At 52.6% G+C, this 16409-nt stretch overlaps 1 protein-coding gene across 1 annotated transcript; it reads right to left on the bottom strand.

Moving 5' to 3' along the window:
* Positions 1 to 224: 224 nt before the first annotated feature.
* Positions 225 to 1303, bottom strand: LOC138637829 (glucose-dependent insulinotropic receptor-like). Its single transcript, XM_069726756.1, has one exon. It carries the CDS (start codon positions 1269 to 1271, stop codon positions 225 to 227), a length of 1047 nt encoding a protein of 348 aa, XP_069582857.1. The 5' UTR covers positions 1272 to 1303.
* Between the last annotated feature and the right edge of the window lie 15106 nt (positions 1304 to 16409).

Below are 16409 nucleotides of genomic sequence, written 5' to 3' on the forward strand. Positions count from 1 at the left end.
AAGACTGGACACCCTGAATATTACAAGGCTATAGCACCAGTACTAATATCGAGGTGTGCAACCTGTGGCTTCAGGATCAAAATGGGGGCATGATATGTTCCCTGCACCAAAAATATTGTAGAAGTTATATCATGTCTCCGGCCTGTAGTGAAGAATCTTGGGCTTATCTTTGATGGTCAGAAGACTAATCAGACTAGGATATTACTTCTATTATTTGCCAGGCTTCAGGATGCTCCCTTACAATATTCGCCATTGCATGTTAAAATGGACAGGTTATTGTGACCAGTGTCTCCAGATATTTGGGCCAATGTAGAGTTTTCATGGATGGCTGCTCCTGCAATATTGGTGAACTGAACTAATGCTAACCCCTGGGGTTTCACCTTCCTCCTTCTGCAGATAACATGCTGGTATAGGTAACTTCTTATGTCTCTACAGTAGAAGGTATAGATGATAGGGTTAAGAAGAGAGTTTGCTTCCCCCAATACAAATAAAATATCCTTTAGTAAGTCCACAAGCTTACAGGAGGTGCAGGTGGCTTGGATGATTCCAGTGATGTAGTAAGGACTCCATGATAGGGTGAAGCAGACAATGACTATAAGAACTGTCCTTGCTGCCTTGAAGTGTGATGAATGTGCTGGGTGGTTGCTGGGAAGACCACTAATAGCTCTTGTCCTTTGGATCCGTTTGTGGTGGAAATAGGCTATCCTTCCAACAGCCATGTGGAGACACACAATAGTCACCAAGGCTGGCAGGAAAATAAGGAAGCACAGAACATACAGATAGTCACTTTTTGCAGCATAGAAGAGTCCACAGATTCCAGTGTAATTGTTGTGCTGCAGTGAGGGGGCTATTAAGGGCATGTGGCCAACAAAGAAGGAGACCACCCACAACACTGCCAGAGAAATGCCAACACACTTACGATTCATGATCTTAATGTAGTATAGTGGCATCTTCACAGCCAGGTATCTGTCCAAGGAGATTAAGAGGAGAGTCAAAATGGACCCAATGCAAGGGGTGACTGTGAAGCATAACCTCAGCAGACAGAAGAAAAGGTTCTTGTCAAAGTCTTCATCAAAGATGTCATCTAGGGCTTCCATGATGCACATGAGTCCCACCAGCAGGTCTGCAGCAGCCAGGTTCAGGATGAAGATGTAACTCTTGCAGCGCTTTTTCTTCAGCAGCTTGGACAAGATGACAATGACGGGAATATTGGCAGTTGGGATGAGGATACTGAGCAGAATGTGGAGAGCAGCATATATGGCGCTGGACATCTTCTGAGACAGGTGACCTGAGAGCCCTACAAGTACTTTACATCTCCCAACCTCAGGTTAATTCTACCTGTGCTGCCAAGTTTTCTTCTTGATACATCTTTCTCTAATAATGAAGGGGGCATCCAGCAGATACTGGTAGTGGGTGCTCTGGTTGGATACAAGGGGCTCTGCTTGGCTTCCATTGCTTGGTTCCTTTCTCTGTGGCTTGTCTAGGTGAGCTCTGTCCCATTACTCTGCAATCCCTGTTAGTAGAAAGGTGGAGAGCAGCTCTGTGTAGTCAGAGCAGAGGAGTGGTTTCTAGGACTGTGGCTGCGGGGGAGTTCTGCTTCCTGCAAAGAGAGAGAGAGAGACAGGACCAGGCAGATATACAAGGATTAATCCTGAAGGAGGGGAAGAGACAGGGGCTACATATGTCCTCAGAGACATTCCACCCTGCAGCCTCCTGCCTGTGCTGCAGCAGAGCTGTCCCTCACTATGTAGTAATAGCTTCAGCACCCAGGACAGCACCTGCCAACACGTCTGCTGGAGCCAAGGATGCCTAGGTGTAGCATTATTGTAGGAGGACAATCCTATGACATCCTTGCATTACTGGAAACTGTCTCAAAGTGTGATGCTGGAATCCCTCACATAAAAGTGCTTCTCACTAAATTAGAATATCATCAAAACGTCAATTTCAGTTCTTCAATACAAAAAGTGAAACTCATATATAGAGTCTTTACAAACAGAGTGATCTATTTCTGTTTATGTTGATGATTACGGCTTACAGCCAATGAAAACCCAAAAGTCATTATCTCAGTAAATTAGAATACTTTATAACACCAGCTTGAAAAATTATTTTAAAATCCAAAATGTTAGCGTAGTGAAATGTATGTTCAGTAAATGCACTCAATACTTGGTTGGGGCTCCTTTCACATCAATTATTGCATCAATGTGACATGGCATGGAGTTGATCAGCCTGTGGCACTGATGAGGTGTTATGGAAGCCCAAGTTGCTTTGATAGCAGCCTTTAGATTGTCTGCATTGTTGGGTCTGGTGTCTTTCATCTTCCTTTTGACAATACCCCATAGATTCTGTGTGGGGTTAAGGTCAGGCGAGTTTGTCGGCCAATCAAGCACAGTGATACTGTTGTTTTTAAACCAGGTATTGGTACCTTTGGCAGTGTGGACATGTGCCAAGTCCTGCTGGAGAATGAAATTTCTATCTCCAAAAAGCTTGTCGGCAGAGGGAAGCATGAGGTGATCTAAAATTTGCCTGGTAGATGGCTGCGATGACTTTGGTCTTGATAAAAAATACAGTGGACCTACACCAGCAGATGACATGGCTCCCCAAACCATCACTGATTGTGGAAACTTCACACTAGACCTCAAGCAGCTTGGATTGTGGCCTCTCCACTCTTCCTCCAGACTCTGGAACCTTGATTTCCAAATGAAACGCAAAATTTACTTTCATCTGAAAACACCACCTTGGACCACTGAGCAACAGTCCAGTTCTTTTTCTCCTTGGCCCAGGTAAGACGCTTCTGGCATTGTCTATTGGTTATGAGTAGTGTTGAGCGATACCTTCCGATATCGGAAAGTATCGGTATCGGTTTGGATCGGCCGATATTCAAAAAATATCGGATATCGCCGATACCGATACCCGATCCCAATGCAAGTCAATGGGACCAAAATATCGGAATTAAAATAAACCCTTTCTTTCCTTGTAGGTTCATTCTACATGAAGGAAAACAACTAAGAATAATGTAGGATGTATTGGGGGAGGTGGCGGAGACATTAAAGGCAATGAGGATTAGCCCAATCAAATAGAATAGCATGATTTTTTTTTTTTTTAAAGACGTTCGGATTGAAAAAGATATTGACTATGTAAATTTTTTTTTATTTTGTCAGATATTGATGTTTCACTATTCCACGACCTTCCCCTTCTTTTTTTTCCTTTTCCCACACTTTCATCTTCATCATCATCAGCATCTTTGACATCAACTTCTTCACCTTATTCATCTTCTTCTTCATCTTCTACCTATTTTTTTTTTTATTACCTTCTTCATATTCATTTTCTTCAACTATTATTATTCTTCCTATTCTACATATTCTTTTTATTCCACTGTTATTATTCTTCCTATTCTACTTCTTCATCATATTCTCATTTGTGACAGGCATTCCCGTAGTTGTTATCTATAAAAGTTGGAAGATTACACCTTCCGTTCTGCCAGTCACAAAAGTTACATTTGTCCGCGTTCAGTTTGGCCTGCAGCATCAGGCTTTATCCAGGGGCACCACGAGGAGGAACGGACTCACCCCCATACACTGCTTAGTCTTCTTCTGCATATAATTTAGATAATATCTTTTGCTCTGATATTAAGTGTTATGCTTAATGTTCTTCTGCTCTTTGTTCTGCAGCCTCTTGTTCTTCTGCTTCTCGGTCTTCCATGTCGTCGTCTCCAGGGTCGTCGTCTTCAGTGTCGTCATCTCCGCCGTCGTCGTCTCCGCCGTCGTCGTCTCCGCCGTCGTCGTCTCCGCCGTCGTCGTCGTCGTCTCCGCCGTCGTCGTCGTCGTCATCGGGGTGGTCTTCCAGGTCGTCGTCGTCGTCGTCATCGGGGTGGTCTTCCGGGTCGTCGACTTTAGGGTCTTAAACTTGGAAATGTAGCAGAAGGTACAAGAAGGCTGAGAAAATGCCAAGAACCAGCTGATGGAACTGGAACTCGGATGGCTACCCGAAGGTTCAAGAGCCTATGGAACTACCGAGGACCAGCTGACGTTACTGGAACCCGGTTACTAAGCAGGAGGTACCCGTGCTAAAAAGCACTACCAAGGACCGCCTGACGTTGGCGGAACTCGGATACCCAGAAGGAGGCACCTAAGCCAAAGGCTCTGCCCGGAACCAGCTGACGGTACTGGAACCAGGATGGGGAGCAGAAGGTACAAGAGCAAAAGACACTGCCGAGAACCAGCTAACGGTACTGGAACCCGGATGGGTAGCCGAAGGTCCAAGAGCCAATGGAACTACCGAGGACCAGCTGACGTTACTGGAACCCGGTTACTAAGCAGGAGGTACCCGTGCCTGAAAGCACTACCAAGGACCACCTGACGTTGGTGGAACTTGGATACCCAGAAGGAGGCACCTAAGCCAAAGGCTCTGCCCGGAACCAGCTGACGTTACTGGAACCAGGATGGGGAGCAGAAGGTACAAGAGCAAAAGACACTGCCTAGAACCAGCTGACGGTGCTGGAACCAGGTGGTGGACCCGAAGGCCCACAGGAGAGGAGAGAACAGCTAGGCCGCGAGGCAGCCGCAGTTACCGAACCCCAACAGTCCTACAGGGGGAGCTGGGCCTACTGGCACTACAGAACCAGCCTTGACTACCAGTTCACGCAGCCCACATAGGAAGCTCCTAAACTGGAGGCACCCTGGAGTTGGCTAACTCGACCGCACCACGACGGGGCAAGCATAGGCGTCTCAGTGAAGTTGACACAACCCGGAAACAGCTGACGGTGCTGAAAACAGGCTTGGCACGAGGGAGTACCTGTGACAAGAACACTGCCGAGAACCAGCTGGCGGTGCTGGAACCCAGATGCGTTGCCCCAGTGTGCAAGAGCCAATGGCACGACCGAGGACCAGCTGACGGTGCTGGAACCCGGTTACTAAGCTGTAGGTGCCCGTGCTTAAAAGCACTACCAAGGACCGCCTGGCGTTGGCGGAACTCGGATACCCAGGAGGAGGCACCTAAGCCAAAGGCTCGGCCCGGAACCAGCTGACGGTGCTGGAACCAGGTGGTGGACCCGAAGGTCCACAGGAGAGGAGAGAACAGCTAGGCCGCGAGGCAGCCGCAGTTACCGAACCCCAACAGTCCTACAGGGGGAGCTGGGCCTACTGGCACTACAGAACCAGCCTTGACTACCAGTTCACGCAGCCCACATAGGAAGCTCCTAAACTGGAGGCACCCTGGAGTTGGCTAACTCGACCGCACCACGACAGGGCAAGCATAGGCGTCTCAGTGAAGTTGACACAACCCGGAAACAGCTAACGGTGCTGAAACCAGGCTTGGCACGAGGGAGTACCTGTGACAAGAACACTGCCGAGAACCAGCTGGCGGTGCTGGAACCCGGATGCGTTGCCCCAGTGTGCAAGAGCCAATGGCACGACCGAGGACCAGCTGACGGTGCTGGAACCCGGTTACTAAGCTGTAGGTGCCCGCGCTTAAAAGCACTACCAAGGACCGCCTGGCGTTGGCAGAACTCGGATACCCAGGAGGAGGCACCTAAGCCAAAGGCTCGGCCCGGAACCAGCTGACGGTGCTGGAACCAGGTGGTGGACCCGAAGGTCCACAGGAGAGGAGAGAACAGCTAGGCCGCGAGGCAGCCGCAGTTACCGAACCCCAACAGTCCTACAGGGGGAGCTGGGCCTACTGGCACTACAGAACCAGCCTTGACTACCAGTTCACGCAGCCCACATAGGAAGCTCCTAAACTGGAGGCACCCTGGAGTTGGCTAACTCGACCGCACCACGACGGGGCAAGCATAGGCGTCTCAGTGAAGTTGACACAACCCGGAAACAGCTGACGGTGCTGAAACCAGGCTTGGCACGAGGGAGTACCTGTGACAAGAACACTGCCGAGAACCAGCTGGCGGTGCTGGAACCCGGATGCGTTGCCCCAGTGTGCAAGAGCCAATGGCACGACCGAGGACCAGCTGACGGTGCTGGAACCCGGTTACTAAGCTGTAGGTGCCCGCGCTTAAAAGCACTACCAAGGACCGCCTGGCGTTGGCGGAACTCGGATACCCAGGAGGAGGCACCTAAGCCAAAGGCTCGGCCCGGAACCAGCTGACGGTGCTGGAACCAGGTGGTGGACCCGAAGGTCCACAGGAGAGGAGAGAACAGCTAGGCCGCGAGGCAGCCGCAGTTATCGAACCCCAACAGTCCTACAGGGGGAGCTGGGCCTACTGGCACTACAGAACCAGCCTTGACTACCAGTTCACGCAGCCCACATAGGAAGCTCCTAAACTGGAGGCACCCTGGAGTTGGCTAACTCGACCGCACCACGACGGGGCAAGCATAGGCGTCTCAGTGAAGTTGACACAACCCGGAAACAGCTGACGGTGCTGAAACCAGGCTTGGCACAAGGGAGTACCTGTGACAAGAACACTGCCGAGAACCAGCTGGCGGTGCTGGAACCCAGATGCGTTGCCCCAGTGTGCAAGAGCCAATGGCACGACCGAGGACCAGCTGACGGTGCTGGAACCCGGTTACTAAGCTGTAGGTGCCCGCGCTTAAAAGCACTACCAAGGACCGCCTGGCGTTGGCGGAACTCGGATACCCAGGAGGAGGCACCTAAGCCAAAGGCTCGGCCCGGAACCAGCTGACGGTGCTGGAACCAGGTGGTGGACCCAAAGGTCCACAGGAGAGGAGAGAACAGCTAGGCCGCGAGGCAGCCGCAGTTACCGAACCCCAACAGTCCTACAGGGGGAGCTGGGCCTACTGGCACTACAGAACCAGCCTTGACTACCAGTTCACGCAGCCCACGTAGGAAGCTCCTAAACTGGAGGGACCCTGGAGTTGGCTAACTCGACCGCACCACGACGGGGCAAGCATAGGCGTCTCAGTGAAGTTGACACAACCCGGAAACAGCTGAAGGTGCTGAAACCAGGCTTGGCACGAGGGAGTACCTGTGACAAGAACACTGCCGAGAACCAGCTGGCGGTGCTGGAACCCAGATGCGTTGCCCCAGTGTGCAAGAGCCAATGGCACGACCGAGGACCAGCTGACGGTGCTGGAACCCGGTTACTAAGCTGTAGGTGCCCGTGCTTAAAAGCACTACCAAGGACCGCCTGGCGTTGGCGGAACTCGGATACCCAGGAGGAGGCACCTAAGCCAAAGGCTCGGCCCGGAACCAGCTGACGGTGCTGGAACCAGGTGGTGGACCCGAAGGTCCACAGGAGAGGAGAGAACAGCTAGGCCGCGAGGCAGCCGCAGTTACCGAACCCCAACAGTCCTACAGGGGGAGCTGGGCCTACTGGCACTACAGAACCAGCCTTGACTACCAGTTCACGCAGCCCACATAGGAAGCTCCTAAACTGGAGGCACCCTGGAGTTGGCTAACTCGACCGCACCACGACGGGGCAAGCATAGGCGTCTCAGTGAAGTTGACACAACCCGGAAACAGCTGACGGTGCTGAAACCAGGCTTGGCACGAGGGAGTACCTGTGACAAGAACACTGCCGAGAACCAGCTGGCGGTGCTGGAACCCGGATGCGTTGCCCCAGTGTGCAAGAGCCAATGGCACGACCGAGGACCAGCTGACGGTGCTGGAACCCGGTTACTAAGCTGTAGGTGCCCGCGCTTAAAAGCACTACCAAGGACCGCCTGGCGTTGGCGGAACTCGGATACCCAGGAGGAGGCACCTAAGCCAAAGGCTCGGCCCGGAACCAGCTGACGGTGCTGAAACCAGGTGGTGGACCCGAAGGTCCACAGGAGAGGAGAGAACAGCTAGGCCGTGAGGCAGCCGCAGTTACCGAACCCCAACAGTCCTACAGGGGGAGCTGGGCCTACTGGCACTACAGAACCAGCCTTGACTACCAGATCACGCAGCCCACATAGGAAGCTCCTAAACTGGAGGCACCCTGGAGTTGGCTAACTCGACCGCACCACGACGGGGCAAGCATAGGCGTCTCAGTGAGCTTGACACAACCCGGAAACAGCTGACGGTGCTGAAACCAGGCTTGGCACGAGGGAGTACCTGTAACAAGAACACTGCCGAGAACCAGCTGGCGGTGCTGGAACCCGGATGCGTTGCCCCAGTGTGCAAGAGCCAATGGCACGACCGAGGACCAGCTGACGGTGCTGGAACCCGGTTACTAAGCTGTAGGTGCCCGCGCTTAAAAGCACTACCAAGGACCGCCTGGCGTTGGCGGAACTCGGATACCCAGGAGGAGGCACCTAAGCCAAAGGCTCGGCCCGGAACCAGCTGACGGTGCTGGAACCAGGTGGTGGACCCGAAGGTCCACAGGAGAGGAGAGAACAGCTAGGCCGCGAGGCAGCCGCAGTTACCGAACCCCAACAGTCCTACAGGGGGAGCTGGGCCTACTGGCACTACAGAACCAGCCTTGACTACCAGTTCACGCAGCCCACATAGGAAGCTCCTAAACTGGAGGCACCCTGGAGTTGGCTAACTCGACCGCACCACGACGGGGCAAGCATAGGCGTCTCAGTGAAGTTGACACAACCCGGAAACAGCTGACGGTGCTGAAACCAGGCTTGGCACGAGGGAGTACCTGTGACAAGAACACTGCCGAGAACCAGCTGGCGGTGCTGGAACCCAGATGCGTTGCCCCAGTGTGCAAGAGCCAATGGCACGACCGAGGACCAGCTGACGGTGCTGGAACCCGGTTACTAAGCTGTAGGTGCCCGCGCTTAAAAGCACTACCAAGGACCGCCTGGCGTTGGCGGAACTCGGATACCCAGGAGGAGGCACCTAAGCCAAAGGCTCGGCCCGGAACCAGCTGACGGTGCTGGAACCAGGTGGTGGACCCGAAGGTCCACAGGAGAGGAGAGAACAGCTAGGCCGCGAGGCAGCCGCAGTTACCGAACCCCAACAGTCCTACAGGGGGAGCTGGGCCTACTGGCACTACAGAACCAGCCTTGACTACCAGTTCACGCAGCCCACATAGGAAGCTCCTAAACTGGAGGCACCCTGGAGTTGGCTAACTCGACCGCACCACGACGGGGCAAGCATAGGCGTCTCAGTGAAGTTGACACAACCCGGAAACAGCTGACGGTGCTGAAACCAGGCTTGGCACGAGGGAGTACCTGTGACAAGAACACTGCCGAGAACCAGCTGGCGGTGCTGGAACCCAGATGCGTTGCCTTGCCTATTAAAGATTGTCTTCCTAGAGCCCTAACTAGCGGTGTTGGAGCAAAGGGTAAGCAGGGGGAGATGAGTGTAGGCCGAAGCCTGCACTGGAGGCAGCTTTGTGTCTGCGTTGCGTTTGCAGGACACTTTGCCGGCTACACACTGGGGGAACAGCTGGCGTTGCTGAACCCCACTAACACAATGGCGTGTGTTTTTCTCTGTGCAGCTAGCACTTGCGGGCAAAAACTAGCGATGTTAGAGCCCGTGTTGAAGCAGGAGGAGGAGGAGAGGAGCAGAGTGTAGGCCGAAGCCTAGTTGAACCAATTTCAAAGGAAACCTTTAACCCCCCCCTCAGGTGTTACAAAGTACAAGAGACACACCTTGTGCAGTATTAATGCTGCACAAGTGAAAGGTTGCTCTATTAATTTGTCTACTTGCACACGCTGAATGAAAGACATACACAATTTACCCCATTCTACAGTCAAACTGTAGTGGATGCGTGACTTGGTTTTTTGATGAGACGCAGCACAGGTGTCCAAAATAACGCCTTGGTGCTTGGCGCAGCTTCCTGAGCGTTGTTATTTGCTGTACAGGAGTCTGCGCTCTTGTGTTATCCCTTGGCAATGCCCTGTTAGCGCTGCCCATCTTATGACATCATTTCATGTTGGCCGGTGCGGTTAACGATGGCCATAAATCCCAGACCCACAGTGTCTTTTCATAAAGCCACACTGCGGTGCTGGGATTCGTGGCCTTGAGCAGTAAATATTTTGGCCGCTCACACACGTCCTTACACCTGCTTCAGACTGGGCGGCCTCTGCTGATCCCTTCTCGCATGCCGCGGCCATGAGGCTGCACAGTCTGAAGAAGGCGGAAGGAGATGAGTTAAGACAGGCGAAGATATGCACTGCTCGTGCCCATCAATCACACCCTCGCAGTCAAAATAAGTAAGACAACGAGGAGCATTTTATTCAGGCAGGGCGGACGAACAGGCGCAAGTAGCCAACCAATGATGTCAGAAGACGGGAAGCGCTACCAAGGGGGGTGCTGCGTATCATTAGAAAGGAAAGTCACACCTCAGGGACAGTGGAATGGTCTCAAAGAGACACATTTTGTACGTGTTGAGTTCCACGTGGGCAAGGAGAAAACATCAGCCACCTTGTACAAATGCAGCAGTACTGCTGTACAAGGTGGCTGTTATACATAGAAACACCTGGGGGTGGGGGCCAGGCTCCCTTCAATTTCAGTTCATGTGCCTGCGTGGCGTTTGCAGGTCACGTTGCAAGCTACACAGCAGGGGAACAGCTGGCGTTGCTGAACCCCACTGACACATTGACTGGTGTTTTTCTCTGTGCAGATCGCATGTCCGGGAAAAAACTGGCGGTGTTAGAGCCCAGGGTCAGCAGGAGGAGGAGAGGAGCAAAGTGTAGGCCGAAGCCTGCACTGGTGGTAGCTTTTGGTCGGTTGTGCCAGCGTGGCTTGTGCTGGACACGATGCCGGCTACACAGCGGGGGAACAGCTGGCGGTGCTGAACCCCACTAACACATTGGCTGGTGTTTTTCTCTGTGCAGCTAGCATTTCCGGGCAAAAACTAGCGGTGTTTGAGCCCAGGGTCAGCAGGAGGAGGAGAGGAGCAAAGTGTAGGCCGAAGCCTGCACTGGTGGCAGCTTTTGGTCGGTTGTGCCAGCGTGGCTTTTGCTGGACACGATGCCGGCTACACAGCGGGGGAACAGCTGGCGGTGCTGAACCCCACTAACACATTGGCTGGTGTTTTTCTCTGTGCAGCTAGCACATCCGGGCAAAAACTAGCGTTGTTAGAGCCCAGGGTCAGCAGGAGGAGGAGAGGAGCAGAGTGTAGGCCGAAGCCTAGTTGAACCAATTTCAAAGGTTACCTTTAACCCCCCCTCAGGTGTTACAAAGTACAAGAGCCACTCCTTCTGCAGCATTAATGCTGCACAAGTAAAAGGTTGCTCTATTAATTTGTCTACTTGCACACGCTGAATGCAACACGTACACTATTTAGCCCATTATACTGTTAAACAGTAGTGGAGGCGTGACTTGTCTTTTTAAAGAAAAGCAGCACAGGTGTCGAAAATAACACCTTTTTGCATGGGCGCAGCTTCCTGAGCGTTGTTAGTTGCTGTACAGGAGTCTGCGCTCTTGTGATCCCTTGGCTATGCGCTGTGAGCGCTTCCTGTCTTATGACCTCATTTCATGTTGGCCGTTGCGGTTAGCGGTGGACATGAATCCCAGACCCACAGTGTGTTTTCAAAAAATCACACTGCGTGGCTGGGATTCGTGGCCTTGTGCAGTAAATATGTTTGACGCTCACACATGTCCTTACACCTGCTTCAGACTGGGCGGCCTCATCTGATCCCTTATCGCCTGCCGCGGCCATGAGGACACCCAGTCTGAAGAAGGCGGAAGGAGATGAGTGAACACAGGCAAACATATGCACTGCACATGCCCATCAATCACACCCTCGCTGTCCAAAAAAATAAGACACCGAGGGGCGTTGTTTCGAGCAGGGGAGATGCACAGGCGCAGCCAGCTAACCAATGATGTCAAAAGACGGGCAGCGCTAACAAGGGTGGTGCTGCGTGTCATTACAAAGGAAAGTCACACCTCAGGGACATTGTAATGGTCTCTAATGAGACACATTTTGTACGTGTTGAGTTCCACGTGGGCAAGGAGAAAAAGTCAGCCACCTTGTACAAATGCAGCAGTACTGCTGTACAAGGTGGCTGTTATACATAGAAACACCTGGGGGTGGGGGGCAGGCTCCCTTCAATTTCAGTTCATGTGCCTGCGTGGCGTTTGCAGGTCACGTTGCAAGCTACACAGCAGGGGAACAGCTGGCGTTGCTGAACCCCACTGACACATTGACTGGTGTTTTTCTCTGTGCAGATTGCATGTCCGGGCAAAAACTAGCGGTGTTAGAGCCCAGGGTCAGCAGGAGGAGGAGGAGAGGAGCAAAGTGTAGGCCGAAGCCTGCACTGGTGGCAGCTTTTGGTCGGTTGTGCCAGCGTGGCTTGTGCTGGACACGATGCCGGCTACACAGCGGGGGAACAGCTGGCGGTGCTGAACCCCACTAACACATTGGCTGGTGTTTTTCTCTGTGCAGCTAGCATTTCCGGGCAAAAACTAGCGGTGTTTGAGCCCAGGGTCAGCAGGAGGAGGAGAGGAGCAAAGTGTAGGCTGAAGCCTGCACTGGTGGCAGCTTTTGGTCGGTTGTGCCAGCGTGGCTTTTGCTGGACACGATGCCGGCTACACAGCGGGGGAACAGCTGGCGGTGCTGAACCCCACTAACACATTGGCTGGTGTTTTTCTCTGTGCAGCTAGCATTTCCGGGCAAAAACTAGCGTTGTTAGAGCCCAGGGTCAGCAGGAGGAGGAGAGGAGCAGAGTGTAGGCCGAAGCCTAGTTGAACCAATTTCAAAGGTTACCTTTAACCCCCCCTCAGGTGTTACAAAGTACAAGAGCCACTCCTTCTGCAGCATTAATGCTGCACAAGTAAAAGGTTGCTCTATTAATTTGTCTACTTGCACACGCTGAATGCAACACGTACACTATTTAGCCCATTATACTGTTAAACAGTAGTGGAGGCGTGACTTGTCTTTTTAAAGAAAAGCAGCACAGGTGTCGAAAATAACACCTTTTTGCATGGGCGCAGCTTCCTGAGCGTTGTTAGTTGCTGTACAGGAGTCTGCGCTCTTGTGATCCCTTGGCTATGCGCTGTGAGCGCTTCCTGTCTTATGACCTCATTTCATGTTGGCCGTTGCGGTTAGCGGTGGACATGAATCCCAGACCCACAGTGTGTTTTCAAAAAATCACACTGCGTGGCTGGGATTCGTGGCCTTGTGCAGTAAATATGTTTGACGCTCACACATGTCCTTACACCTGCTTCAGACTGGGCGGCCTCATCTGATCCCTTATCGCCTGCCGCGGCCATGAGGACACCCAGTCTGAAGAAGGCGGAAGGAGATGAGTGAACACAGGCAAACATATGCACTGCACATGCCCATCAATCACACCCTCGCTGTCCAAAAAAATAAGACACCGAGGGGCGTTGTTTCGAGCAGGGGAGATGCACAGGCGCAGCCAGCTAACCAATGATGTCAAAAGACGGGCAGCGCTAACAAGGGTGGTGTTGCGTGTCATTACAAAGGAAAGTCACACCTCAGGGACATTGTAATGGTCTCTAATGAGACACATTTTGTACGTGTTGAGTTCCACGTGGGCAAGGAGAAAAAGTCAGCCACCTTGTACAAATGCAGCAGTACTGCTGTACAAGGTGGCTGTTATACATAGAAACACCTGGGGGTGGGGGGCAGGCTCCCTTCAATTTCAGTTCATGTGCCTGCGTGGCGTTTGCAGGTCACGTTGCAAGCTACACAGCAGGGGAACAGCTGGCGTTGCTGAACCCCACTGACACATTGACTGGTGTTTTTCTCTGTGCAGATTGCATGTCCGGGCAAAAACTAGCGGTGTTAGAGCCCAGGGTCAGCAGGAGGAGGAGGAGAGGAGCAAAGTGTAGGCCGAAGCCTGCACTGGTGGCAGCTTTTGGTCGGTTGTGCCAGCGTGGCTTGTGCTGGACACGATGCAAGCTACACAGCAGGGAAACAGCTGGCGTTGCTGAACCCCACTAACACATTGGCTGGTGTTTTTCTCTGTGCAGCTAGCAGTTCCGGGCAAAAACTAGCGGTGTTAGAGCCCAGGGTCAGCAGGAGGAGGAGGAGAGGAGCAAAGTGTAGGCCGAAGCCTGCACTGGTGGCAGCTTTTGGTCGGTTGTGCCAGCGTGGCTTGTGCTGGACACGATGCAAGCTACACAGCAGGGAAACAGCTGGCGTTGCTGAACCCCACTAACACATTGGCTGGCGTTTTTCTCTGTGCAGCTAGCATTTCCGGGCAAAAACTAGCGTTGTTAGAGCCCAGGGTCATCAGGAGGAGGAGAGGAGCAGAGTGTAGGCCGAAGCCTAGTTGAACCAATTTCAAAGGTTACCTTTAACCCCCCCTCAGGTGTTACAAAGTACAAGAGCCACTCCTTCTGCAGCATTAATGCTGCACAAGTAAAAGGTTGCTCTATTAATTTGTCTACTTGCACACGCTGAATGCAACACGTACACTATTTAGCCCATTATACTGTTAAACAGTAGTGGAGGCGTGACTTGTCTTTTTAAAGAAAAGCAGCACAGGTGTCGAAAACAACACCTTTTTGCATGGGCGCAGCTTCCTGAGCGTTGTTAGTTGCTGTACAGGAGTCTGCGCTCTTGTGATCCTTTGGCCATGCGCTGTGAGCGCTTCCTGTCTTATGACCTCATTTCATGTTGGCCGTTGCGGTTAGCGGTGGACATGAATCCCAGACCCACAGTGTGTTTTTAAAAAGTCACACTGCGGTGCTGGGATTCGTGCCCTGGTGCACTAAATATGTTTGCCGCTCACACATGTCCTTACACCTGCTTCAGACTGGGCGGCCTCATCTGATCCCTTCTCGCATGCCGCGGCCATGAGGCTGCACAGTCTGAAGAAGGCGGAAGGAGATGAGTTAAGACAGGCGAAGATATGCACTGCTCGTGCCCATCAATCACACCCTCGCAGTCAAAATAATTAAGACAACGAGGAGCATTTTATTCAGGCAGGGCGAACGCACAGGCGCAACTAGCCAACCGATGATGTCAGAAGACGGGAAGCGCTACCAAGGGGGGTGCTGCGTATCATTAGAAAGGAAAGTCACACCTCAGGGACAGTGGAATGGTCTCAAAGAGACACATTTTGTACGTGTTGAGTTCCACGTGGGCAAGGATAAAAAGTCAGCCACCTTGTACAAATGCAGCAGTACTGCTGTACAAGGTGGCTGTTATACATAGAAACACCTGGGGGAGAGGGGGCCAGGCTCCCTTCAATTTCAGTTCATGTGCCTGCGTGGCGTTTGCAGGACACGTTGCCAGCTACACAGCAGGGGAACAGCTGGCGTTGCTGAACCCCACTAACACATTGGCTGGTGTTTTTCTCTGTGCAGCTAGCAGTTCCGGGCAAAAACTAGCGGTGTTTGAGCCCAGGGTCAGCAGGAGGAGGAGAGGAGCAAAGTGTAGGCCGAAGCCTGCACTGGTGGAAGCTTTTGGTCGGTTGTGCCAGCGTGGCTTGTGCTGGACACGATGCCGACTACACAGCAGGGGAACAGCTGGCGGTGCTGAACCCCACTGACACATCACCTAGTGTTTTTTCTGTGTAGACAACACTTCCAGGTGTCAACTGACAGTGTTGAAACCCAGGGAATCAAAGAGGAGCAGAGTGTAGGCCGAAGCCTGCAGTGGAGCAAGTGTAAAGGGAACCTTTAACCCCCCCCCAGGCATTTGTTGCTGAAAGAGCCATCTTGTACAGCAGTAATACTGCACATGGAAAATGGTGGCTCCGAAAATAATGCTCCTTGCAAACGCTGAAGTACACACTCATATAATGTGTCCCCTCACACCGTCAAACCATCCCGGAAGTGGGACTTTCCTTTGTAATGTGACACAGCACAGCCGTCATTCCAACCCCCTTGGTGCCGTGCGCCACCTCCTCAACGTTGTTTGGTTCTGTCACGGAGCCCGCGCTGTAATGTTATCCCTTGGCCATGCACAGTTAGCGGTGCCCGTCTTCTGACATCATTTAGGTGTCAGGCTGGCAGTGCCTGTGCATCAAAGCTGCCCGAGATCCAACCTTGCAGTGTCATCAAATGTAATCCCACTGCGGGCCAGGGATCCATGGGCATGCGCAGTGCATATCATCGCCTCTCACTCACCTCCTTCATGCTTCTTCAGACTGTGCGGCGTCACGGCCGTGGCATGCTATTAGGGATCAGCTGACGCCGCCTAGTCTGAAGAAGCATGAAGAAGGGGAATGAGAGGCTAGTATATGCACTGCGCATGGCCATGGATACCAGGCCCACTGTGGGATCACATTAGACGACACTGCGAGGTGGGATTTCGGGCAGCGTGGACGCACAGGCGCAGCCAGGACGACAACAAATGATGTCAGAGGACGGGCAGCGCAAACTGTGCAAGGCCAAGGGATAACATAACAGTGCAGGGTCCATGACGGAATCAAACAACGCTAAGGAGGCAGCGCACGGTGCCAAGGGGGTAGCAATGACGGCTGTGCTGCGTCACATTACAAAGGAAAGTCCCACCTCTGGGACGGTTGGACGGTGTGAGGGGACACATTACATGAGTGTGTAGTTCAGCGTTTCCAAGGAGCATAATTTCAAGAGCGACCTTTCCCTTGTGCAGTATTAGTGCTGCACATGGTGGCTCTTTC

Source organism: Ranitomeya imitator, chromosome 5, assembly GCF_032444005.1.
Source record: "Ranitomeya imitator isolate aRanImi1 chromosome 5, aRanImi1.pri, whole genome shotgun sequence".
Taxonomy (NCBI): Eukaryota; Metazoa; Chordata; class Amphibia; order Anura; family Dendrobatidae; genus Ranitomeya; species Ranitomeya imitator.